Source organism: Gavia stellata, chromosome 16 (assembly GCF_030936135.1).
Source record: "Gavia stellata isolate bGavSte3 chromosome 16, bGavSte3.hap2, whole genome shotgun sequence".
NCBI lineage: Eukaryota > Metazoa > Chordata > Aves > Gaviiformes > Gaviidae > Gavia > Gavia stellata.
In genome coordinates this window covers 8,237,205-8,262,920 of record NC_082609.1, presented here as the reverse complement: position 1 = coordinate 8,262,920, position 25,716 = coordinate 8,237,205, and the positions used below count along the sequence as shown (strand labels likewise).

The 25,716-nt window shown below is 42.3% G+C and overlaps 1 protein-coding gene across 2 annotated transcripts in view; it reads right to left on the bottom strand.

Moving 5' to 3' along the window:
- Positions 1-541: 541 nt before the first annotated feature.
- GALNT10 (polypeptide N-acetylgalactosaminyltransferase 10) overlaps positions 542-25,716 on the bottom strand; it is an 87,945-nt gene continuing 62,770 nt past the window's right edge. For both annotated transcript variants that reach the window (XM_059825358.1, XM_059825359.1), the window contains 8 exons: positions 18,313-18,498; positions 16,493-16,676; positions 15,483-15,600; positions 6,675-6,782; positions 4,595-4,816; positions 3,750-3,866; positions 1,472-1,621; positions 542-719 (listed from right to left, as the gene is read on the bottom strand). In XM_059825358.1, the coding sequence (XP_059681341.1) occupies positions 552-719; positions 1,472-1,621; positions 3,750-3,866; positions 4,595-4,816; positions 6,675-6,782; positions 15,483-15,600; positions 16,493-16,676; positions 18,313-18,498 (1,253 nt within the window). In that variant the 3' untranslated portion in view covers positions 542-551. The remainder of the gene's footprint in view (positions 720-1,471; positions 1,622-3,749; positions 3,867-4,594; positions 4,817-6,674; positions 6,783-15,482; positions 15,601-16,492; positions 16,677-18,312; positions 18,499-25,716) is intronic.

Genomic DNA, 25,716 nt, shown 5'->3' with positions numbered 1-25,716 from the left:
ACTTGTTTGAAATATATTTTGGTTTAGGGCAAAAAAAAAAATATTAATTTCATTTTACATTTTGATGGCCTTTTTTTTTTATTCTGGATGTCTAAGATGTCAGAGGATTAAATCTTGTGTTCAAGATTTTACTTAGATGGACTTTGGAAGATAAAGCACCTATGTGGGAATGCTTCAGCGGGTAGTATAGCAGCTACAAAAAGCCCTGGAGGGTCCCGGATAACAAAATCATTTAACACCAGACCCAGGTGGGAAACAAAAAAAACAAAGGCAAAAAAAAAAAGCCGTCACATTCAGACTCCTCTAAAAACAGAGTTTCTGTTCAGTCTCAGCACAGAAGTGGCTCTGGCAAAGCCTTTAAAAGTCCACCATCCCCAGAAGAGAAGGATGCAGCATCTTTGCAATAAAGACTGGCCTGCTAGTTAACCTTCTCCTGAGATTCTCCCTTTTACCTTCATTAACTGTTTAAAAAAAAGTATTCTTAAAAAAATTTTTTGTAACCCTCCCCAGTAAAAACTATAATTGTAAAATATATATATTTTCTCAGTCTTTCAAAGATCAAGATTTCTGTTAAATTTTTCCAAGACAGTTGAGTTTGTGTGTTCAAATATCCACTGCTGTGTTGGAGATGAAGGATTGCAGCTATTCATAAAGATCTTTCGGTCACTCTCACTGCAGTCCATACAGCTGCTGCTTACTGGATGGTAGACGGTCTTGTCCTGAAGAAGAGAAATTTGATGTGAGGCTGCTAAGCAGAAAAGCAAACCTATTTTAAAACCAAGAGAAAGAAGTCTTAAAAACCAAGGCAAGCTATTTTGTCATGTGGATGTACCTGAAGAAGTTGTTCCACACTTAACTGGTTGGCAAGTGTCAGGGTCCATTCCCACCCCTTGCAACAGTATCCAGCCCAATCCTCACATCTGCACTGGGAAGCTCTAAAGCTATGTCTAAAGCCAGGCTCTCCAGCCTACAGGCTCACATCTTGCTGCAGTCGCTCCGCAGCACTGTGCATGGACCAGGGTAGGGCATTTAGTCAAGAATTTACCTACCTGTTGGCCACAAAAGCATTGCTTAGTAGGAGGATGAATAAATCCTTATCTACTTTTGGCATGATCTTCCAGTATTCAGAACAAACCACTAAACACAGCACACCTCTTTGCAAACAGGTTTTGCAAGGGTGTTGTGTCACCTCACTGCCAGCTGTGGAGAGGACTGCAAGGAGAGTGTCTTTCTGTTTAGCAAGCCCTGGAGAAGCAGTCCTCACCATTTCTAACCAGTGGAACAGGGGAGTCACCTCTTTCTAATCAAGGGTAATTAAAGGTACAATGACAACAGACTGTCTGCAGATTCTCTTATCACAGCTACATGAAGAGAAGGAATAAAACATGAGTGGTGACATTTTAAGGAAACTCGAGTGTCTACAGGCAATTCGACACCTTAAATACACATATGCGCATGCGCACACACTCACTTTTCTGTATCTCCAGAGCTGGTTCCCCTTCATTCCATGACAGTCATAGAGGGTTACAGGGCTGCTGTGGGAAATGGCATCAAAACAAAACTTCTTGGTATGCTGAGGATCCCCGGGACGGATGTCTTCTCTCCAGCTGAACGTGAATACCTGCCAGGACAAACAGGACCCTCAGGATGGCTGGTACTGGGTATGGTGCTTTCACCAGCAAAACGACGTTCCCTTCTTTGCCCACAGGGTGGGGATGGCTTCAGGGAAAGGACAGTATCTTCTAGAGAAAAACTACTTTCACCTCTGGGGACAGGGACTGCTGGCTAGGGGAGTCGGTAACAGCTACCCCATGGACTGCCACACAGCATGCTAAATGAGACTGTGCTGCTGCAAACAGCCGTGCTAGTTAGCTTGGATACTAATAGCAGCCTTGAATGTCTCTGCAATGCAGACATACATCATGGATTAAGTGAGCAGCTGACCAATTACAGCACTTCACAGCTAGCAGAAAAGGCAGAGAGCTACAGGAGCTCCAAGTTAAAGCTGACAGTAAATACCCGAGTCTGCAGGCTGCCTGTGCAGTCACCTTGAGAAGAGTCTGTCCCACACCTTCTGTGAAAAGAGATCAGGAGGCCCACAGCTCCCCAGCCAACTCCACAGGAGTGTCAGAAGGGCAATCACTAGGGCAATGCTTTCTGGTGCTCTCTTCTACTGACCCTGCAATGATCTCTCAGCACTTTCGGGTGAAATGAACGGAAGGATACTACAGAAGAGAAGAGAAAGGGTTTTAGCTCTAGTAACTAGGCACAACCTATCAATGCCTGGCAATGCTGTGGCCTTGATGAAAGTTGCTGGATGCCAGCACACGTGGCCTGGAAATACCTGAGCCACAGGGATTGGACCATAGGAGAACAGTTGGTGGAAGTACCGCCACACGGATGCTCTGTTCCTTGCACTGCCCCTGTGGCACTTGCTTTTGGCCACGGCTTGAGACAGTAGCATGGTCAAGCTGTATCTTCAGTCTGATGATCATGGCTTGGCTTATGACATGTTTTAAGCATTGTAGGACTGAATCCCACAAAAGAAATTTGTTTCAAGGCAGGCACTGCTGTCAAGCTTTTGCTTTCTGCGTTGACAAGGACAGCATCTCTGGCAAGGGTGCAAGTGTCCTCTGTGACCAGCACTAGCCGACGTGGTTCTGCAGGGCTACTAGCCAGCACACCTCTCTCAGTCCCTGAGGGGAAGGGTTGTTCTGTGGGCTCCTTTTGGAACCAGGTAGAAGAATGGTCCTCTCTTCAGAGAGATCTCATGATGCAGTAAGACCGACCAGTAATGAGCAGGGTGCTACTATTTGCAGCAGCATGGCCAAAAATTTTTGCACAAAGAAGCGACTTTGTTTCTGTCTGTTTTTTAAACCTCTCTTGGGACAGAAATTACCTCAATCATTTAGGCTCAATGCCACACAAGTTCAAAACACATTCTCCTCCTAGACATAAGCCAACGCTAACTGTTCAAGATACTCCTGAACAACAGCAGCTTAGTTTTGGACTGTGCCTGAGTAAATTGGTTTCGTTTCTAGTTTTCATCCACCAAAATTGATATGCAACAACCCTCTGTCTCCTACTACTGAAGCCATTCCCCTGAAGAGTTATGCATGGCTCTGTAATAGAGGCATTGTTTTCTTGATCTTTTCTCAGCTCAGCTGTTACAGTTTAGACAAACTAATATTTCCTTCCCTTCTGTTACAATAAAGCTGTCGTTTTTGGCACCTTATATGTTGAGAGGGTGAATCTATAGCCTGGCCAGTTTCATCTCTCTCCAGCAATGGTTGGGTGTTTATAACGCATTTGCCTCCTGTCAGAAGGATGATAGTAAGCGGTTATTGAATGCTCCTGCAGGTTCATTAATATGCATGATGCTCCTCTATCACTTCTTTCAGCACAACCTTTGAAGTTAATATTCACTTTGTTACATATTACAGCTGCCTTGTTACTTGTTTCTTTTATTATTTTGGCATATTGTTTTCTTGTGCTTTCTTTTGTTCACTGAGAACTTCAAAGCGGAGGTAAAAGCTCTGCACGAAGTCTGCCAGGCTCCAGACCCTGCCACAAGCACAAGCCACATCCTGCTACAAGCCCATCAAGTATAACTAGCACATGAGCCTTGGGGTGCACAGCACCCTCTGTTCACCTGACAGAGTTCTGCAATGGCCTTCCTTCTCAAACATTTGTTCTTATAACTCCACAAATTTATTTAGGGGCCGATGATTTATCAGAAGAACTGTTACCTGCACATTGTTCCATGCTGCCTCTCCTCTGTCCTTCACACAGTTTTCCAGCCTCAGTGGGGATCCCAGGGCTCCATGCTTAGTATCCACACACAGTCCAGTTCCTACATTGCGTATCTGAAATAGTAAATTAGTCACTGAATCTCCTACTCTTGCCAAGTGACAGGAAAGAAGGCTTAAATTGCCTCAAACAGTGGCAGTATTTGTATGAAGACAGTTTTAAGATTCCTCGCTTAACTATGTATGTGAGCTGGCAGATAACAGGAACTCAAAAGGGGACACATCGCCAGCTGTACAATAACCTCCAAGACACAGAAAAACCCATTAGCTACAGGACTGCAGAGCCCACTATGTTGTTGTGTGTAACAATCCACGACTTCACTCCTGGGGTGATTCTTTTCCCAGAACACAGGTGAATTTTAAAAACAGGGATGGTTTTCCTGCCTTTCAGATGGGAAAGCTAAGGAGCGGAGTAGCTCAACACAGTTGTGTAGCCCTTTGGAAAGACAAGGTTTCTGCTATTGCTCAGCTGCCGCCTCTCCCTAGTCCTCCCTGTTGGCATGTTCTGCCTTCTACTAAATACGCAACATGCAGAACAAGCCAAGTCTCTATTCTCTTTGTAGCCGTGCACTAATAGAAACGGCTGCCTAGCTGCCTTCTCTGATCAGGCCAATATAATGGTAGAGGAGTTCTGGTCTTTGGAACATATCAAGCAGGATCTTTAAACACTCGCTTGCCACCTTACTGACAGCAAACCAGTACTGGAGCACACGGATAAGACAACTTTAAAAAAAAAAAACAACGCAGCCTGTTTGCCCACTGCAGATTACAGAGCACAAACTTGCCTCTCCCCAAGCAGCTGCTGGAGGCTCCACTGGTGGGTAAAACTTTGGCAAGTCCCATGCGACCTCGTTCATGAACCACTTGAAGCTTTTGCAGTTGAGGTTGTTGCGAAGTTCCTTCTGAGCTGCGACATCCCCTGCAGAAAGATGCCGGTACTCTGGTCTACGCTGGTATATGTACTCTGCATATTCGTCCATCCACACCTCAGCCACCCGCTTCAAGTTCTGTGTGGGTAACAGCCATGTGTGAAAATGAGAAGGAAAAACACCTGAGAACACTCTGCACAAACTACTGACATTAGCATTCAGAACAGCTCTCATGTTTTTGCTCAGGAAGGATTTTCATTCACATCCACTCTTTCTCTCCAGCTTCAGGACGAAGATTATTTTTATTATTCTCTAGTTCCAAGGGACTTTTAGAAAGATATTTTCAGCTGAGGTCAAAACAGAATCCTGGCACTTGGCCATTTTATCTAGTTCCTTGTGGCTAAGAAAAAAAACATTAATCAAAAGTTTGTTTTTTTCCCTTTTCTGTAAAGAAGCTAGTCAGAAAACGATGCTGGTAAATACCACTGGACCTTCAAAGGTCCCTGACAAAAAGCTGCTTTCTTAAATCCTTCTTATTGCATCTTTTATAACCATCTAGGAATGGGATTTGCAGTACTCCCTTTTGGAAAGCTTCAGTTTACAATATTCTTTCTTACCACTATTTTTCCACTTTCTTGGGTAAAAAGCTGTTTAAGAAAAACTCTGAGATACCACAGGAATATGGAACGTTCAGGTGATGACCCTTCAGAATAGAAGCAAAGGGTTTACTTGCTGGCAGCAGTATATTTCACGTATCAGTGTAAAGCTTAATCCACTGTGTAATTCCAAGACAGCAACGAACACCACCCTCTCCAGATACCCGCCCTGCTGCTTGTCACAACATGCTCAAGAGACCTTTGGACCTTGGACTGTTCTCTGGCAACAGCAGGTACATTCTTGGTGCCACACAGTAACATGCCATGTGCAGTCATGACTTCAGTGACCCAACAGCACTGCCCTCCTTGCATGAAGGTGGGCAGTCCAGCAGCGGTCATTTACTACCAAAAAAATTAGGACATTAAGAATTAGCAGTGTACTGACTCTACCCCAAATGCAGCTTATACACAAGAGCAGGTGTTCATCTCAAGGTGACGATCTTAGATGCCAAACAACAGCCTTTCCTACACCTGTCCGCCATCTCCTTCCAGCACTGTAGGAGTATTCAAGAGCCAAATCCTGAATCAAAAGAAATATAGCTCCTTCCTGAAGAGATGGCACAGACAGGAGAGCACTCTATCGCTCTGACAGGTCATTGCTGGGCTGAGTAATAAATCCAAACCTATAACTAGGACGACGCTATTAAACTGAGAAACATTTTAAGACTGTGCAAGCCATAAGACTGCAGAACAGCAGGGTACCTTTTTGTGCTTTTTAGTTTTGCAGCCTTCCTGCTCCTATGATATTTTCTCCCCACCAGAGGGCAATACAATTCCTTCTCAATTTGGAAATTAACTGGAGAAAGCTAGTGCATGATAGGCAAAGGCTCTTTCCTCTTTGGGCTACACTAGATTAAGAAATAAGATGGCACAGAACATTCATTCCATCGTGGAAAATTACAGCTTCCCCATTCAGTGGTCTGTGATGCTTGAAGTTGAGAGGTCTTTCAATCACCAAAACACAGTCAGCACGCTGAAGCCTGCTGCTGTTGGAGGGCACAGCTGTAAAATGACTGAAGTATTTTACAAATAAAGCCATATCTTGTTTTAATTGGTGATTCCATAGCCAGAGCCTGATCACAAAGTCCCTTCCCAACACCTAGCAATGGCTGATGTCTGGAGCACGGCAGCTGTCAGCACATGAGTCTGCAGCTCCCCTAGGCTCTCTTCTCTTTGTACTACACATCCACCACTGCAAAACTGCTCAATTTGACCACTCTGCAAGTACAATTTATGGACTACAAAGCCTACATTTGCCTTCCAGTGTGAGGTGAGAGGAGACAACAGCATGGTCACATTGCAGTCAGAAATCTGTCATGGGGAACGCCATTGCCACTTACTCTTGCCAGGCTGACTCCTGTTGGAACCTTGTATGGAACATATTTTCTGTAGATATGACCAACTCTAGAGCAAGGGATGTCCTCCATGCGACCCCCACACATCCATACCTGTGGAACAGCAGAAATACAGATTCACTCTTGGTCATATGGAGAAAAATGAAGAAAAAAAAAGAAAGGCTTTCAAGTCATGAAAAAGCTTAACCCAGATTTTTTTACTTTAACGTACACTCTCTCCCAAACACCCTCCCCTCCTTGCCTTAGTCTCAAATCCTAGAACTACCTGCTTAGAGCCATGCAGCAAGCCTTGATTTAGCACAAGTGCTACCAAGCCCAACGGCTAAACAGTTCAATTTTTTGCATTCTTTAAAGAAAAGAACAGGAAAAAAAACCCCAAGCACCCAGAGAACAGCACACAGCACACTTTGAATTGATGTATGTTATTACAGCAATAGTAACCACAATAGTTAAACTGGACTGCCATATAAGATCTGGGTGTAGGTTGTGTAACATTGCTGTAAAAGGGAGGCCATCTCTGTAGTACAGGTTATGTGTTAATGCAAAACACTCCAGGGTATTCATGAGCCTGTTCAAGTGCCAGAAACCAGAAGAAACTGCTACTTTTTCCCATAGTTATCACTGCTCTCATATGGTTTCATTGCTGACATGCCCTCATTGCTTTTGCAGCCTTACAATTAAGTAGAAATCCCTTCCTGTGAAAACATAATTAGCTTTAAAAAAGCTCTCAGAAAGTCACTGGAACACACTGCTAGTTGAAGATGACTACCTTGATGCTTGGTTAATGTCTAGATTAGGCCCAGAAGTTTCTTTCCGCATCTGGGAAGATTTCACTCTGTGCAAACACTCTGCAACAACTTTCTTTTATTCCTTATTTATAGTGTGGATTTAATCATTCTGTCCAAGCGAAATCAAAGGAGATATGGCTTTAAACTGAGAGAGGGTAGATTTAGATTCAATATTAGGAAAAAATTCTTCACCATGAGGGTGGTGAGGCACTGGAACCGGTTGCCCAGAGAAGTTGTGGATGCCCCAACCCTGGAAGCATTCAAGGCCAGGTCGGATGAGGCTTTGAGCAACCTGGTCTAGTGGAAGGTGTTCCTGCCCGTGGCAGGAGGGTTGGAACTAGATGATCTTTAAGGTCCCTTCCAGCCCAAACCATTCTATGATTTTCTGAACCAACCAATCTACTTCATTAGGTTTAAGAAATATATGAATATGTGCTTCCCAGAGATATCCAATCAATACTTAAAGAAAAAGTATCCTTCAGTATGCAAAACAAACGACTTTCAGAATTCTTGAAGCACAACACTGTCTTGCCCTTCATTTTGTCCCCAGACCTTATGTTAATGCCTCGAAGGCAGCAATATTTAAGAAGGTCCGCTGATGCTGCAGGCTGATGCAGTGTTCTTGATCTCTCCATTCACTGTGGCTAATTTGAGCCATCGCAGTTCACTGTACAATGAGCTTAGTCAACAGCTTCACACATAGCAGGCAATTCCATTAATATTCTACAGTGACGATATTAAATACTTAGCTTGGAAAAGAAACATTTGGCCAAGGCTGCTGCATAATTATTAGCTCTGACACTAAAGTCCTCTGGAGTTTCAGCTCTGTCTGCTGGCCCTAATAATTACAGTCATTTGCTGACTGCGTATAACTTAACGGACATTGGTTGCTCTTAGTTAGAGGAGTATTTTTCACAGGCAACTTCTAAAGTTCAAAGTACTTAATTACATGTCGTTACGGTGAGAGGGACAAGAAGAAAGTTGACAAACACTCCTTCTATAGAATTTAATTCCTTTTGTCCCTGCTGTGTCTTGAGAGGCTGGTACAGAAGAGATGAAGATGAAAAAAGAAACTAGCACTCAGCTTCTGTGAAGTTTCTAGTGGAATTAGAAATGCTTCTTATTCTGTAGGTGCTGTGCTTTTTGCTGCAGAGGGCCAATGTGTGATTTCTCTGCTACGAAATTAACAGATAGAATGAGAAAACAAGAATTTGGGGATGTTTTGTATTTCTATGACAGAAATGGTTTGTACAAGGCTGCTAGAGCTGCAATAGATCTGGGAACTATAAAAAACTGCAGGAACTGCTGAAGAAGCCTGGAGCTCAGTTGCACAGACACACACGTTCCTCAACAAGCCATATTTTTACCCTGTGCACTGCACCCTGCATCACGAAAGCCTGCTTGTGAACCGCATTTTAGTATAACACAAGCCTGAATGAAAACACAAGCTTGTTATCTTTGCTGCCTGCCCACAGGTTGCCTTACCTGCCCTTGATCTCTGAGGAAAGGCTTTCAGTCAGGCCACCGTGAATACACATCTCCTCTGAAAACACGACTTCCCTAAGTAACGTGAGAAACAGACCCCTGCAGTCAATAGGCAGCTAGAGAAGAGAGCACTGTCCTTGCACTGCAGATCTTGTGAAGCAATAATACAGACAGCGTTTATCTACTGAGTGGTACATTGGAGAGGCAGGGGGTATGGGAAGCTAGGCAGAACTGATGACATGTTGGGGCAAGAGCTCCAAGCTGATACAAGACTCCAGGCACAGAAGACAACATTACAGAAACGCATGTAATGATATGGTAAGAAGAGCTACTTCACTGAGTTACGGAACAAGTAAAAATCTATGATCAGTTTTACATGTACTTTTCCTGATCATGCTTTAAAATATTTACTCCCAAACGATGCTGCAATTACCAGTGCTGCGTGGAGGCAACGCTAAGCTTCTTAATTCCTGCTAGCAGAGCTCAGTGACCCTTTCAAGGTACTTTGCCAACTCAGTGCCTTTTTAATATTGTCTCATGCTGCAAGTGACAGTGTGGCACTTGCAGTACAAATGTAATTTTAAAAGCATACTTTCCATTCATTCATTGCTCCTTTGATTTATTTTATTAGTGAGCTGCTTTGTGTGGTGACAGAACTCATTACAACCTCCGTAAAGACAATTACCAGTCCTTATCCATAAAACTGGAAGGAGGGGGAGAGGGAAAGAGCGTGATATGCATTGGTAAGACACAGCTAACAAAAGCATTAGAAAGCTAGAGTTAAAGGTCAAGGGAATCACATCCAAGGGTCTGTTAAGGAATAACTGCAAGTGAAGCAAACCCAAAATAGCTGCATGCTAGCTGAGAGAACGCTTCCACTCAGTTAGCAATATTTGATTGTTTTTAAACAAGGGTACAGTTCACAGGCACAACACACCAGAACTTACACTGCTAAAAATACAGCACTGTCAAACAGCTGAAACAGCACGGTTCTGTGGAGCAGCACCTTGTGCCTTCACGGTGACACTGTCACTTACTGTGCTCTCCTTAGGCTGGGGGGGCCAGTTTCTTCTTCTTGTTTTACAGAAGGGTGAGATGGTGTCTCATCTCCCTGGCTGACATGACAGTAAACATCAGAGCCTGAACTTGACACACTTAATTTCAATCAGCCATTTACTAGAACATCGTAAGAAAAAACACTAAAGCTTGTCAGACAGGCAGTGCTTTATACAATGATTAATCAGATCTCTTTATAAGAGAACAGGAAATTCTCTGCTTTCTCAGGCAGAATTTTACCAATCTCCATTTTGAGCTAGGAATCTAGCAGCTGACAGATCTGCTGGAATTAAGAGAAAACCTGGCTACACTGAGGTCAATGGGCATACGGCAACAGATTTTTCTAAGGCCACAGTCTCACCCTAATAATAAAACTATATATGAAAGTAGTAAAATAACAATACTAGTGATATTACTTCCATCTTCTCAATGGCCTGGAGAGCTGTAACTCCATATTCATAAAGTGACTCAAGAGCCTTTGACTCAGCTAGTGTGCTATGAAAGCACAAGATAATATGCCACCTATTCTCTACATGGGAATGTTATGCTGATCCAATTACCTCTCTGCTATTTCAGAAAACAATGTCACGTAAGACAGCTGAACCTCTCCTCTCAAACACACAATATAATACCACAGTTGCTGTGTGAACACAAATTATCTGGGTATACAAGGTTTATGGTTTCCCAAGACTGCACCATGATGAGCCAATGCTTCCCAAGAGAGGGAAAAAACACAAAGGAAAAAGTCAAGCCTTGAAAAGAAAGCAGATTCTGCAAGCCACAACAGAAATAAAGACCATGGGATGGACCAACGGAGAGAAGCTGGCTGGTTGTCTGAGCACACACTGAAAGGTGGGAAGAAAAGGACACAGTGGATAAGCCAAGGGGGTTCTCTGCATAACAAGGTAGGTGAGAGGATGAAAGCAAGGGCAACCAATAATTCAGGAAAATCATAATCCTCTGTATTGTAAGCATCAGCTGCTGTTGCAGCTGGGTCTTACTGCTCTATAAAAGATTAAGGTAGCTCAAAAGGCACTGGGATCTATGTGTTTGCACAATGCCTTCTCTCACGCAACGTACACCAGCATGGCCCCTCCTTACCGTCTGGAGCATTTTAGAGTAATGATAGCACTTTCCAATAATCACATTTCAGAGAGTGGAGGGGTCCACTTTCCTGCTTGGTGGGACCTGAACTCTGGAACCTGAACCAAGCACATAGGGTGAACAGAGGCCAAAAATTCAAGTTAACGGTCTGAAACTGATATCTGCATCATCAGATAGGAAGGGAGAAAGAAGCCGCCCTGTACTGCAGCCGAGAGCCTTAGAATTAAGCAGCATGTGCTGGCTTAAAAAAAAAAAAAAAAAAAAAAATCACACAAAAAAAGCTGCAGAATGCCTGGCCTGTTTCAGTGTGGGCAAACGTGAGCTGCTGGAAAGTGGTGTGAGTATGTGCCTGGAATAAGCAGTGGAGGCTCACAATCAGCACTAACTTCAGTGATACAACTAGAAATGCTGTCAGAAGTGATCCCTTGGCAGCTGCACCCTAACTACGCACCTGCCAGGAGCCCAGTGACAAAATGCTAATCAGAAATGTGCTGCTGACATGGGGCAAAGGAGATGCATGCATTAGATATGCAAACAGAAGCTATGGAGCACTTGGATGTGTTGAAAAAAATGCAACATATTTTGTGCTATGGAAATCAGGAGAAGCAATCCATGCTGATGCTTTGGGAGAAGTATCTGGAAAAATGCAATGATCTACGATCACCAGAATAAGTGCAATGGACATTTCCTATTGCTGAAGCAAGGAGTGAAGATCAAGAGTACAGCCCATCTCTTTTGCCTCCCCCTTAATTGTTCTTTTCAGGGCAACTGTTGATATGGCTTGTTTCCACCAAGCCCTTTGAATTTTATGAAAGCTTCACAATCTCTAAACTCTAAGACAAATATTTCTAAAACTGAAATGATCTATCACCTACTGAGGGACATTCCAGATTCTCATTCTTTGCTCTTGAAGTACAATGTACAATTAAAGGATTGAGAATCATACCACTCAAGATCTGAGGTACAAAGTACATCTATATTTATGCCTATACAACTCAGAGACATCACTTTTTCCTCTTCTGTTTCCCCATACCCAAAAAATCAGAGACTACATACTTAAGGAAGAGAGGCGTGAAGCAGTTTAGTGAAGATTACGTAAGCCAAACAGAATAGAGGCCACAAAAATACTGGAAAAGAGGCAACATGATTGCAAATAAAACTGAGCGTAATGCTGTAAAAAGTAGCATTTGTAGAAAGGAACAGTTTAAATGCTTCATGTATACCTCTCCGAATTAAATACATTAATCTCAAAGAAAATGAAGTGGTTCTGTAGGCAGCAGAATGTAGGTATTTGTTGAATATGCAGGAGCATTCAGAAAATCAGAGCTATTAAGTTGTGTTTAGAACAGGAAAGACACATTGTCACTTTGGGTAAAATGTTCAATTTTGTTCTCATCATTGCAGAAAGATACAAAAGACCAGGAAAAACTGTAAGAGAGGAGAGGTATGGAAGTCACTCCCAAAAAGCAAAAAAAAAAGCCACCTCAATGAAGTCCACTGAACAGAGAAACTACAGCTGTAGAGTTAGGGGCAGCAGAAAGGAAAGGTAACAAGTGCCACACAGAAATAGCTATGCATGCTTGTTTATCCTTTCTCCAAAATGCAAGAATATACTCAAAGGTCAGCACCCACTGAGATGGAGAAGAACGATTCTTAAACCACGCAGATCTGCAGAGCAGTTTGCCTGGAGCATTCTGCAAGCAGGGTTCAGGAAAAAATGAGGCTCATTTGAGCAGGTGTAATGCCTGCAACTGAAATTCAAGACTGCAATCTTCCTGTTGCATCTGATGACAACCTGAAATAGGAAGACCCCTGACCTGCAGAATTACTGGGTTATAGGCACTGAGCTATTCTGGATACACACAGGTCAAGAGAAGGAAGAAGCGCGTTTTCTGCTTGAATATGGAATGGATAGATCGACTCCTTCATTTCTAATCTAGAAACTTCTGTTTTAAGGGATTAAGAAGACCCCGAAAACTACCAACCAGCAGTTAGGGTTAGAAAGTTTGTTTCTAATTTAAAGTTCACCTAATTTTTTTTGTCCTTCCAGCATGCTCTGTTTTCCAGTCATGTTTGGTGTACACATTTCACACAAGGAACAAGGCTTCTATTAATAGAGTTTGATCCATCCTCTGGCTAAATGTTTTCTGAGGTGCTAAACACTGATGGTTTCTCTGTTGGCTTGCCTTCAGCCTGGAAGTTTCTTCTCAGAAGGAAGCAGAGCCAGCTGATGACAGAAATACATATGATCTCAAAACAGAAAGGCAAGAGGCTCCTAAATAAACTTGTTTATTTCCAGTCTCTCAGCAACAGAGCCCTGGATTTTAAAATAAAGGCAAAAAACTGTAAAGTACAGTCCATACGTGGCCAAAAAAGAATATGCTTAAGGAAAAAAAAAATAAAAAAATCTACTGGTGAGGCTCAAGAAGGCCAGATCTGATGCAATGGATCAAAGACCAGCAGTACAAAAGAGTACCTGCACCCACAACTTTCAGGCACAGGAATGGATTCTTTGTTAAAGGGAGGCTGTAAATTTGTCACACTTAGAATCTGAATTCCCATTAGATAATAAATAATGTGAAAGCAGGTACCCCACATCTAAACCCAGAGCTTTAAATTATTTGACAGTGCCCCTTTAACTACAAAATCTCAGTCTGCTTCTAAAGGTAAAAATGTAGCTCTAAGCTCGCCAGGAAATGTCATAGCTTCATAAATTCTATGAACAAACCTTCTATTCTTGCAATTCCAGCAGAATTATTAAATCTATCAGCCACAGATGAATGTATCAATTTATCTTAATTTCTGAAAATACACTGAGCCTCTTTCAGTTAAAACTTCATTTTTCTGTGGCACAATGAAAGAAAAAAGGGGGTCTTTGCAGAGATTAATTAAAGCAAATTTATCCCTCCATAAATTACCATCTCTGGACTGAAATAAAACACAGCGTGTTTCAGAGAGGGTAAGCAAACAGATGAATGAAGTAGTCTTATTTCCTGCAGATCAAGCAGTGTGACTGTCGGCTGTGGCATTAGAGACAAAAGGCTTGCCCAGCCACTGTCATCACTCTCAGAAACCAGCATTTCCAAAAAGGGCCAAGGAAAAGATGCTGAATACTGCCACTGCCCCTCCTGCAGAGAATGACATTGTTACACAATTTCATTACATGCAACACAAAGAATAAACGGCTCTAACTGTAATGACATCTCCAAAGAGGGTGCCCCACCCCCGTCCTTCCTGCTACTGTTACAGAGAACAAAGGACCATTGATGTTACTATTACTTACAGTTTTTTGTGAGCAAACAATGGAAGAAAAGACATTGTCTTGAAAATAATGTCTTTTCTTCCATTATTTGCTGTACAGTAGTACACGTTATGCATGTATAGTAATATGGCTTGCTGAATATAGTTTGACATGCCTTTGAATTGCATGGCAGCACCAAGAATTAGGTATCCAGACACCTGCTAAGATTATATATTAGAACCTCTGAAAGAGAAGGCACACAGTAGCCCAAACAGAGTTTAACATAGAAATCTTTACTCGATTCGCTCCAGGTTATGGAAAGGATTCCCACCACTGAAGAGAAGAATAGCCACCGGCCTTCAGTGGTCTGGGACATTCCAGTGGGTTTCCTAGAATGGATTTCAGAGTGCCATATTCCAAGATAACACAGGTACGGGCAGTCTTCGTGGGTCACAGTGACTCGTTACTATTAGTATGCATTTTTGGTCAGCTGGCTAACTCTTATTTTAAAGCCCTCAACTGAACAGCTTGGTCAATCAGTAAGTAACAGAATTGTCCCCAAGCCAGGCAGATAATGATCTGAAGTCACTGCCAGCAACAGAGTTATTTCAGTTGTTGAGGATTTCTTACAGGGTAATTAATAGTCTCAGTTCCTTGCAGCCAGGATTCAGATGGATTGACCATAGACAGTAAGTTACTCTCATCCCTGGGAACTCAAGCTCAGGACTGAGGCACTCCACTGGGCACACACTGTGATGCCTGAACCCTCCTTCCCTTAAGAAGGAGAGTATTTCATCTTCTTGCCAGGGTGAGTACTAAGAAGCCTAACAGTCAGAGGAAGCTCCATGCAGGCTGACTTACCCTTGCTGGGAAGAGCACATGTATCTCAAGCTGTGACCACAGAACGGGGGACACCCCAGCTAATCATGGTCCAAAATTGACCCTCACAAATGACTGGGCACATCATCGCTATTTCTTTTGCTTACTATCTTACTACTCCCAGCTCTTTCACCTTTAGTCACACGCAAAAGCAAGGACAAGATAGATCATTCACATTCTGTGCCTCAGAACAATTCTTACTTTTCAAAACAAAAGTAATTTCCAGAGAACATAGCTCACCTTAAAGGATATTTCATACTGCTCTCCTCCCCATATCTCCAGACCTGCATCATACCCTCCCAGCTCCCAGAACCACTTTCTATCGACTGCAAAGAGTCCTCCAGCCATTACAGGAGACCTTAAGGAAAAACCAGACTCCATATTACAAACACATTCAAAGATACAGATGTCTACCTAAACATTTAAAAAACAAAGCAAGAGTTGACAAATATTCTTTTCACCACCCAGTGTTCCCAGTGCCTTTGCAGCCCTGTCGGAGCATCAAACAGTTGTTTTTGCATTATCTGCTAATTTCCCACTTGCAAATGAGGAGGACCAGACTAGGCTCCCTTCAGAACCAGTCAATGCCCCTCCTCCAAACAGGCAAAAAAGTTCACCCATAAGTGACAGGACATATCCTCTCCCAGAGGGACCCATATGCTGCACATGTGGTGCTCTGTCTCGGTAGTACGATCAAGTCATTGAGCATGACCTCAAAAGGTATTTTGTTGGGGTTTTTTTGAACACTGCAAAAGTATAAAGGACAGCAGAACCGTCTCGATGTTGGCAAGCACAGCAACAGCAGAACGTAACTTGATCACAAATTTACTTCTGCAACACATTGCAATCATCAAAATTGCTGTAATTATTCTGCTAGGTTTTCTTCTCCCCCCACCTGGGAATGACATATAAGCTGCCATTGGTTTGCTGTTTTTGGCAGAGCTTTAGGGATGCTAAGTTATGTTTGAAATATCTCAGTAATAAATGACGACATTAAATGTTACACATTACAGTTTTAAATGAAATGTTAACTTCTGTGGGAATTAAGGTGGCAAAAATAGCAATGAAAAGGAGAGTGTCACAGCTACTACAAAATGCATTTCTTTTAAATCAACAAAGCAAACAGCTGCCAAAAAGCAAGTAGCTTAATACCAGCTTCTGACTTCTACTACACTGAAGTGTAAACCAACTCTGTAACAGGGTGTTATTTTGTTAGCCAGCTCTTAACACACTGTGTTTCAGTAACTTACTCAAAGGGATCACTGGGATCAAGTTTCTGTAACTCAGGAGGAATAGGGATCCTCTTGTAATACATCTCCCAGTCAAATGCACCTCGCATTGCGTCTCCAGCCTGAGTCTCATATCCAAAGTGGTCATGATCAATAACATCAATCATAGGGCAAACGATAGTCTTGCGGTTTCGGGCAATGCGATCTGAAGATTGGAGAAACATGTTAGAAAACCTGCACCAATTGGTTCCTTTGACCATGAAATTACAGAAAAGAGCATCAAAATATGAAGTTGTCCAGGAACAACATAGCTTTTTCCTTTTGTTCTCTTTTAGGCAGATGCTCCACTTTATATAAATTTATCTGGTATTTCTGCAATAATTGAGATATTCAAGCTAGAACTATTGAGATAAAAACACTAGGCACTCGCTCTACAGTGACCAGAAGCAGAAAAGAAAGACACAGCCACACTACCACAGATACCTAAACCACCAGGCTAGAACCAGACAATCTTGTACTTAGTGAACAGTCCTAGTTTTGACGAGCGACCGGGATGTGAACCCTTTCTGCACTGATTCAAAGCCAGAGCAATAACCCATTGTACCACCTAGCTTTAATTGCTATGCCAGAATCTGGCAGGAAGCAATTCAGACTAATGGCATGACTACTCTCAGCAGGCTCAAGAAATGCAAGTGCACCTCCTCCCCTCAGCCTTTTCTTCCAACCAAATAATACAAGACAGGATTAATTCCTGCATAAACATCTGGAACTTCTTAAATACTTTATTACTGAGATGGTCTCTTGTTGGAAGTTAACTTTCAGAGCAGAGGCAACAAACGATGTTTCAGCTTCCAACACATGTCTAACAGAAATCCTTTCTAGGCTTTAAAATTAAAGCATACTCTACACGTCATCATTTAAACAGCATTTGAGGTAATCCTGTCCTCCCACCCCGGGGCTCATGAAGCTGCAAATGTTTTACACTATTACCAGATACAAACTGTATGAAAGCAACAGTATTACCATCCAACAATCCTGCTGACAAATCTGACTAGTTTTGCTTAAACCTCCACTTGACTGTTGTTGCCACAGTTTATTTGACAAAGTTACACCTCAGAGAGAGCTTTGACAGGTCACTTGCAATAGGATTGTAAAGAAGTTTGGTACTGGCCAGAGGCATTCAGGTATCAGAAACAGAAGGCACTGTCCTTTCAATTAGTCATCCTTGACAAGAACTGACATTCTAAAAACTGATGCCTCCTTAAAGATGAAGCACTGCCTTGGAAAGGACTGCACATGTTCTACAAATACATACCAGCAGCTGTCGTTCACAAGAAGTATTTTCCACAGGCTTGCAGACTATGAAGTTAAATATAGTTATCTAGGAGAAAAAAACCCTAAAAGCTACTTAAAAACTGTATGTAAAGATCTTTCTGTATCATAAATCCATTCCTCTCTGCAAGGTGCTGAATGACCATGCGATAGTTTACTCTGCTAGCAAGCCATAAATTATTTAAGATTTCATTTAGTGGGGGAATATTATCTCTGCTCTTTAATTAAGCAAAGCATATTATAGGGTTATTGTACAGTGTAGGACTCCAGCACAGAAAAAAATCTTGTATTAAAAGCTACAAGTTGCCAACAATTCACCTGAGTCTTGTGGTTGGTTGTTTTTTTTGTTTGTTTATTTCCCCTTTTAAGACATTTAATCTTCCTTTTGTCCACTCACTCACTGCATGAGGAGAGAGCAGCAGGTGGAAATAAAATAAATCCAACACCAACATCTGTTGCCAGCTCTTTAGAGTTCAGTTTTCAGCCATGTAGCAGCACCACATGCTTACCTAACAGAGGTGGCAGCCAGTTCACGTTGGCTTCGCAATGGGAATCCAAGAAGGTGATGACATCCCCTATCGCCGCAGAGGCCCCCAGCATTCGAGTTCTTATGAGCCCTTCTCTCTTTTTGGTTCGGAGGATTCTTACATTTGGGAACTGGGCCATATAATCTTCTAGGCGTTTCTTCAGGTGTTCTGTAAGAAAATGAGAAATTTAAACACTGTAACAACTAATTTCTTAAAAATGCAGTTCCATCCTTACCAGAAGAAGATGTCTTTGGAAGTAGGTCCTGGACAGTTAACAACTGCAGTAACAGGAAAAAGGAAGTAAGAATAATTTCATTTAAATCCAGGGTTTAAACATAACCTCTTAACCAAGACTTCTCAAAACATTCCAAAACCTTAGGAGCAATAAAAAAAAATAAATAGGAGGAACTAGGAGAAGATGGAGGAGTGTAGGATGAGAAAGAAAGTAGCAGAGGAAGAGGAAAAGGACTAAAAAGCCAGCTGGCAGACCTCTGGGAAAACTTTATCAGAGCAGACAGCAGGGATTCTTAGGCACTTTCAAGGAAAACCAGTGCAGCTTAGAATAGAACCAGGACAATTCACTTTCAGAAGTAAACTGCACCCAGTGCATTTAAGTTGTGTTGGTTTTATTAAAACACAAAACATGACCATTCATGCATAAATAAAAAACAGCAAAAAGCCTAGTCAGACATCCTCTAAGCCAGCAAGGCAGGCATAGCCGCTGTATATATTTGGATGGCTACACAAAATGCTTATCAGAGGAGATAATTTGCATTTAAATATGGAAATATTTATGCTACCAAACATGGACTGGAGCCACATCTGAATTAGTACAGACACTTATGGTCATCACGATTAACAAGAATTTAAACAGGAAAGCTGCAGAAAAAGATTACTGAGTAATCAAAACAACAGATAGCTTGTTTGGATGTGTTTGGATGTGGAAATAAAAAGCTTGGTCTACATAAAAAGTGAAGGGGCACACAGCTGTCTTTACATCAAAGAGTGAAGCACCAAAGAAAAACCTAAAAATAGGCTAAGAGCTGATGCTGGCCTAATCACTAATGGGTTGATCTTTAGGCATCTGAAGTTTTGACTTAATTGACAGCAAACCCCATTCACAGTGTGCCAAGGACTGTTCATTATTGCACCATACTATCCGCTGCCATCAGCGGACTGATCAAGGAAACAAGCCTTGCTAGGCAAAAGCTAGTTTGTCAAATCTAAGTAATTAACAAATCTTAAAATTTCAAACAGCAAAACTTGAATAGAGGCAATCATTCAAATACAAATAACCTTGCAGGTTTATTTGCCTTGACTATAGGGAACAAATCCACTCCATTCTGTATTGCGGTCTTCCTTGGCTTCCAAAGCAGGCATGAAAGGCAGGGGCTGAAAAGGTAGACAGTGTGAATGCGCTCCCGAACAGGGCACCAAGGAAGCCAGGTATTGGAATAGCTCTCTATAAAGAGCAAAGGGGCAAATAAACTTAACTAAGTTATGAGCTCTCCCACATGGTGCTGACCCAGCAATTGTGCTTCAGGGTTTTAGCTACTGGCGGAAAAAAATGGGCAAAATCTCTATGACTAACACACGTTCTGCACCTTCTTTTTGAAGCAGCCATCACCTGCCTTCCTTCAAAGATCACCCAAATCATCTGCGCTTTTGAGGTATTCCTAGCAAGCTCTTTGCCCTTTTCAGAGCTTTATTTAACATTCCCCAGGATTTTTTGCTCACAAATGCATTTTAGTTTTGCCTGACAAGTCTAATTGTACCACAATATCTACGTAGGTTTTCCTGCTCAATAGAGCCCTTAGTACTTCTTGCTGTCTACCATGCTTTTCCCTGATCCTTTTCAAGTCTTTTCTGAATAGATCCTCTCAAGCAACCAGAAATTTTGTCCACTCAATTACAGATTTTTCAAGTAAGGGTCTTCCAGAGGGACTAAATATATTATTAGTGCAGCTGCCTTCCTCCTGAGGCAGGGGGTAGACTTAAAAAGCCTCCCACCCTGCACAAAAAAAAAAAAAAAAAAGCCGTCACCACTGTTCTTTAACATCACAGCTCATCCTTTACCATTGTTAGTTTATCACAAAAGATTAGTTCACCAGAACAGAGAGAAAAAAATCCTCACTTCAAGCATAAATCAGCTAAGCCCAAGCCAGGAGGTACACCTTAGTTAATCTACCCAAGACAAGGTAAACATGAGAGTGGCTGCTGCTGCTCATTATAAGTAAAGGAGGTAACCATCACACAGAAGCTCTTGGTCCGATTCCCCTAACAGTAGCCACAGATACTGTGGCACTTGCAAGATCAGACCCCACAATATTTACCGGGCCTCCAAAGCACTGGAAAGTCTTAAAAAATCCAAAGCTCCAGAACAATGGAAGATATGTAGAGATTTTCTGCGGCTATTCTGATAGAAAGAAGAAAATGAGACTCTGAAAGATCCCAGAGGTTTGTCTTCCACCTGCATGCTGCTCATTTTACGTTTTGGCATCATATAACTTTCTGAACTGTCCTGGTTTGTTGTGCAATTTCATCTGTGATGACACCTGAAGGCAGCCTAACCAATGCCTTCAGGGGCATGAACATGGCACAGCTGAGCCTGCTACCAAGAAACACTAGCATGTTTTTGGACCTGGTCTCACGCAGGAAGACACACACCAGCAAGTGAACAAAAAGTCACTGTGGACTTGGCCATGGTTGTAGTGATAATGATGGCTGCTCTGCTACAGACTAGCTGAAGACAGGTTGATTTATATCTATTAATGAACAAGCAGTTAAGAACTGAGAGATTTCCCCAATTATAGTGTAACAGGAGAAGGGAAGGCAGAGAAGCCACAGAGTTTTCTCAGGCGAGTACTCTGCAAAGAGACAGCGGGAAGTCTAATCCACTGACTTCCCGTTCCATTCCCAAATGCTGGGTTTGATTCTTTAGCACTTCTTTACTACATTTCTACAGTAAAAAAATACCAAAGCAAGTAGCCTGCTCTATGCTGCATTGGTAAGAAATGTCTCACACATTAGGAATCTTATGTCTCTGATGGCTGGAAGAAGCAAGGAAGAGCTACAGGTACTCCATCAGCACCCATGTATTCTCACTGATGCAGGGGACACGTGCACCAAGTACTGTCCTTGTAGCCAGGAGGGATGATCCTCCCAATTGCTGCAGAAAAATCCATGCTTGATCATTGCATTTTATAAGGTTAAGGCTTAAGTATCATGCATGAACTGCAAGTGAGCAGACTTTACTGTATCTACTTTCCCTTACTAAAGGGTCACAGACTTCCAAGCAGTCTCACAAACAACGTACAAACCACAGTGAAACATACTTTTCAAAGACAAGGTTTTGTTATTTCCTTATCCCTGTGCTATTCCTGCCCCTCAGCCTGGCCCAGACAGAAAATATTTATTTCATTCTATTACAAATATTGTCACAATTAAGTCAATTTTTGCTTTTAAAAGAAAATCTTGCAAAACAAACAAGTGGCATTAACTGCTACAAAATTTTATGAGGCTTTAAAAAATATGTTATGGAATCCTGCCACACTGAGTAATTTTTATTACAAGGGCAATTTTCTTTAATGAAAGTTGTTAGGTGAACTGGATGGATTCCAATGGCTGCGCCTATGCTGGGCAAAGTAATAGAGCCCAAACATATAAATGAGAGTAAGATTATCCGCAGATTAAAAACTAGGCTGGTAGCGTGCTAACAGACTTTGCAATAAACTTGTTATACAGTGTATACATTAACAGTACCAGTCAAGAACTACTGCTTTCTTTATTTTGAGCTGTAAATAAAACTGTGTGAAGACAGAGGAGAAGCTTCACTAGCAGGCCTGTTGAAGTCCCAAAGATTTCCAAAATAAAGACTTTTTTTTTCCCTAGGTCAAATTCCTGTGGTGGTCTTACTGCACTTCTTCCTTCCTATCCTCACCATCCAAGCAGAGCTGCCCTCAGATGCCATTAGTCTGGTGACCACTTGTAGCACAGCAAGGACTTTCCAAGATAGGAATTTCTTATGTCCAGCTGAGTTTTCATTCCAGCCACTGCCCGCCAGCCAATCGAACAGGCACCTAAGAAACATTACAACTTCAAACCAAATATATGCAGAAGCCGGAGGAGGACAGAGGAGCCCAAGGATTAACTTTTTTAGAGCTTAAAGAGGCAAATGCATGAGAAGCAAGGCAACTTAGACATGGATTTGCAGCACTGGAACACCTCAAATGGCACTGCAGTCGCAGTGTCCATGGGACTCAACTGTTCAAGTCAAAGCAGAAGTTACCTCAATATATCCCCTCACGGCAAACCACACAGCCTGTTTCTGCTCAGCAGTGCCTGGATCCTCCACATCTTTCACATGCCATTGGCTCAGCCACATTTTCACTGAGGCTTGTGCAAAATCACCAACTGGTCAGAGCCAAATCAATTCAAAATAGGCTACAAACTTAAGTAATTTTCCCCCAGAAATCAGTGGAAGACATACAGCAATTCTCAGGTTTCTAACATGTTTTTAAATAACGTCTTGCCTGCATACTTTAAATTCAACAGCTATTCCCCTCAAGAGCTGCTCTGCAGTACAAAGGAACCTCATTCCCTTCAGCTCACACAGCTCAGTTTTGCAGACAGCAGCAGGCCGCTGTAGTCACACAGCTCACAGATGAAGCCTGGCCCGGTTTGTGTCCTTTTCCCTCCCCCAAATCACACATCAAGACCTGAAGGACCTGCTTAGAGATAATCACATATGGGGTGGTTTACCTTCCCCATAGACACCCACAAAACCCACTGCTACATGCAACTAGTGCGTACCTCCCTCACTAGGCAAACTGGATGCACGTGCTAGGCTGCTTCCCAGTATGTTTGATGAGTTTAAGAAAAGTAGTTGCATCAGGCCTGCCGAAAACTTGAGAGTTTGTTTTTAAGTAGCAGATGCTGCTTAAAGGACATGGATCTGAAGACTCAGGTCATTCTCTTCTGAGATGCAAAGATGGGTGTTGTTTTGAGGAACAGACTGGGCTCCTTTAGAGCAGAGTCCTGTTCTGGTGGCACTCTGGGACTCTCCAGAGCTCAGATGGTTAAGACGACCTCCACCTCTGACTGCAGTGAATTTTGGGCAGCTGCAACTGAAAGGTGCTCAACACATCTTTGCTTTCTGTACTTCGAAGGATTCAAGTTGAGTGTTTTGAATAATGGGGCCATTGCTCAGGCTTTTGAGCTGTCAAGGTCATTAATTGATCTCAGGGCTGAAAAGACAGCAGATTTTTTTGGTCCCATCCCATGAAACCTTTATTTTCACAGATGTTTGAACTCAAAGGAGCTGCAAGCAAACCCTTCACTCTCACTTAGGCAAAGTGCCCTCTGCAGAGGAGGACTGCATAAGGCTTTCAGGACTCAACAGTTTGTTTGACAATAACATGGCTGGCATAGAGTCTTTTTATATATGTCCCTGTAACATCTCTGCAGTATTTGGCAGGGAAGGGAGTACCAACATTTGTGATCTTGGGATAGAAAAAAACTGAACTCATTTTAAGTACCAATTGGGACTTGACACTATGGTACAGATTTATGTCCAGAGAAAGAATTAGGAGGCAAATATTTCCCCTGTCCTACTAGTGCAATGTTTCATGGTTCATATCTTACTTTAGACCCTGCCAGCTTTGGTTTCTGAAGTTTACACTGTACAGCACATCTGCAACTCTAGTGTCTTTGCTTGTCTGAGAACCATCAACCCAATCCAGAATGAGCAGCACCGCAGAAGTCAGAAATATTCCCAGACACCATCCCGCGTTACTCAGATGCCACCGGTGAAACAGCAGTTCCTTCTGCCCTACAGTATCCTGCCTCCTGCCAAGGTGCTTTGCTTCAGTTTACACACAGAAGGTTGAAGATACTATGAAGACGGGAGAACCACTACACTCTTGAAAATTCAGGGAACTTGCCCTCTCCTGCTGAAGGGCACAGGAGGAAAGAACCGGAGGGTCTGCAGAATTCCCTTTTAAGCAGACAGAGCCAGTTTCCCTTCCCTGCAGGTTATTTTGGCTAGGTTCCAAACACCAAAACCTGAAGGGCAACTGTTCTTCTGGCATTTGTTTACAGGTTATTCCAGCCTCCTGTCCCTACCCTCCCACACGCGGACATGCCTGTTTAAGATTACAGATGAATCCATTCATCTTTACTTAGATACTTGGCCCTAATGTGCTGTTTAACAATTTAAGAATGAATTATGCTTTTCCTGAATCTATCACAATGTGCAAGCCAGGCCTCCCTGAAATAGAAAGCTCTACATCATTGAAATTAACTTCTCTCCCTGTTTTGGTGTAGATGAGTAATCCTTTTGAATAGCAAAACGTGCTGTTATCCAAACAGGCAGCACTTACACTAGTTTTAATTTTCTTTCAATGTTTTCACCCTCTGATCACTGAAGTTGGTTGGGAGGATAATAAACTGATTTAATAAATTGTACTATGAACACCAGTCCCAATAACAGCAACTTGATGAAGCTGATCACAGCCTTCCAAGCTGAATCTTCTTACAAAACAAAGAAGAAAAGGCCTGGGAAGGGAGAAAATTAGTATCAGTTGCTTCACCGATTACAGTTCTGTGGTAGACTCTTAATGGGGAGGGGGCCTAGTTTCCACTGCCCATTCTGCATCAGTGTTGGGTCTCAGCACATCTTTACAAATGAAAACTAGGGGAAAAAAAGGGTTTCTGTGCAGGGGACAATAGCTGAGAGTGTACCACCTCACTTGCTAATATAGCAGTCATCACTGTTTAGACTGTAACAAAGATTAAAAGAATTGGGTTTCTGGAAATCATACTGACTTTGTTCTCTTTCTAAATGTTTTAAAACCAAGCTTGCATTTTAGGTACAATAAAATGCACAAAAGTGGAAGCGTGGGACCTAAGAAATAAGCCAGACTGCAAGTTGCTGGGTCAAAAACCACTTGTGCAAGCATGTGCTGTGTGCTTCGATAAACTCAAGTGCATAAACTTCCGCTCTCTTGCCTGTATCATCAATTACTTCCCGAAGTTGCAAAGGGAACTTTCTCATAGCTTCCTCCACCCTACAGCAGACATCCAAACCCTGCTCAGTTATGGCTTCAGGAGATACTAGTACTGAACGCAGAAACAAAAGGTGTAATCTTAAAATGAGAAAATTCACATTTACTGGCATTAGCATATAAATACACCCAGACCCTAGGGAAAGTTTAGTAGGCTGCATTTCCAAGCAGGGAAATACACAGGGAATAATCATCTTAGCTATAGCATCACCTCTTAATCTCTCAGGAAAGTTTCATTTGTAAAGGAAGTCTATTCCAACCGTTTCTTCCTGAGGGAATCCAGAAAAATTCATTTACTCATCCTTCCTTCATGCTGTAAGGT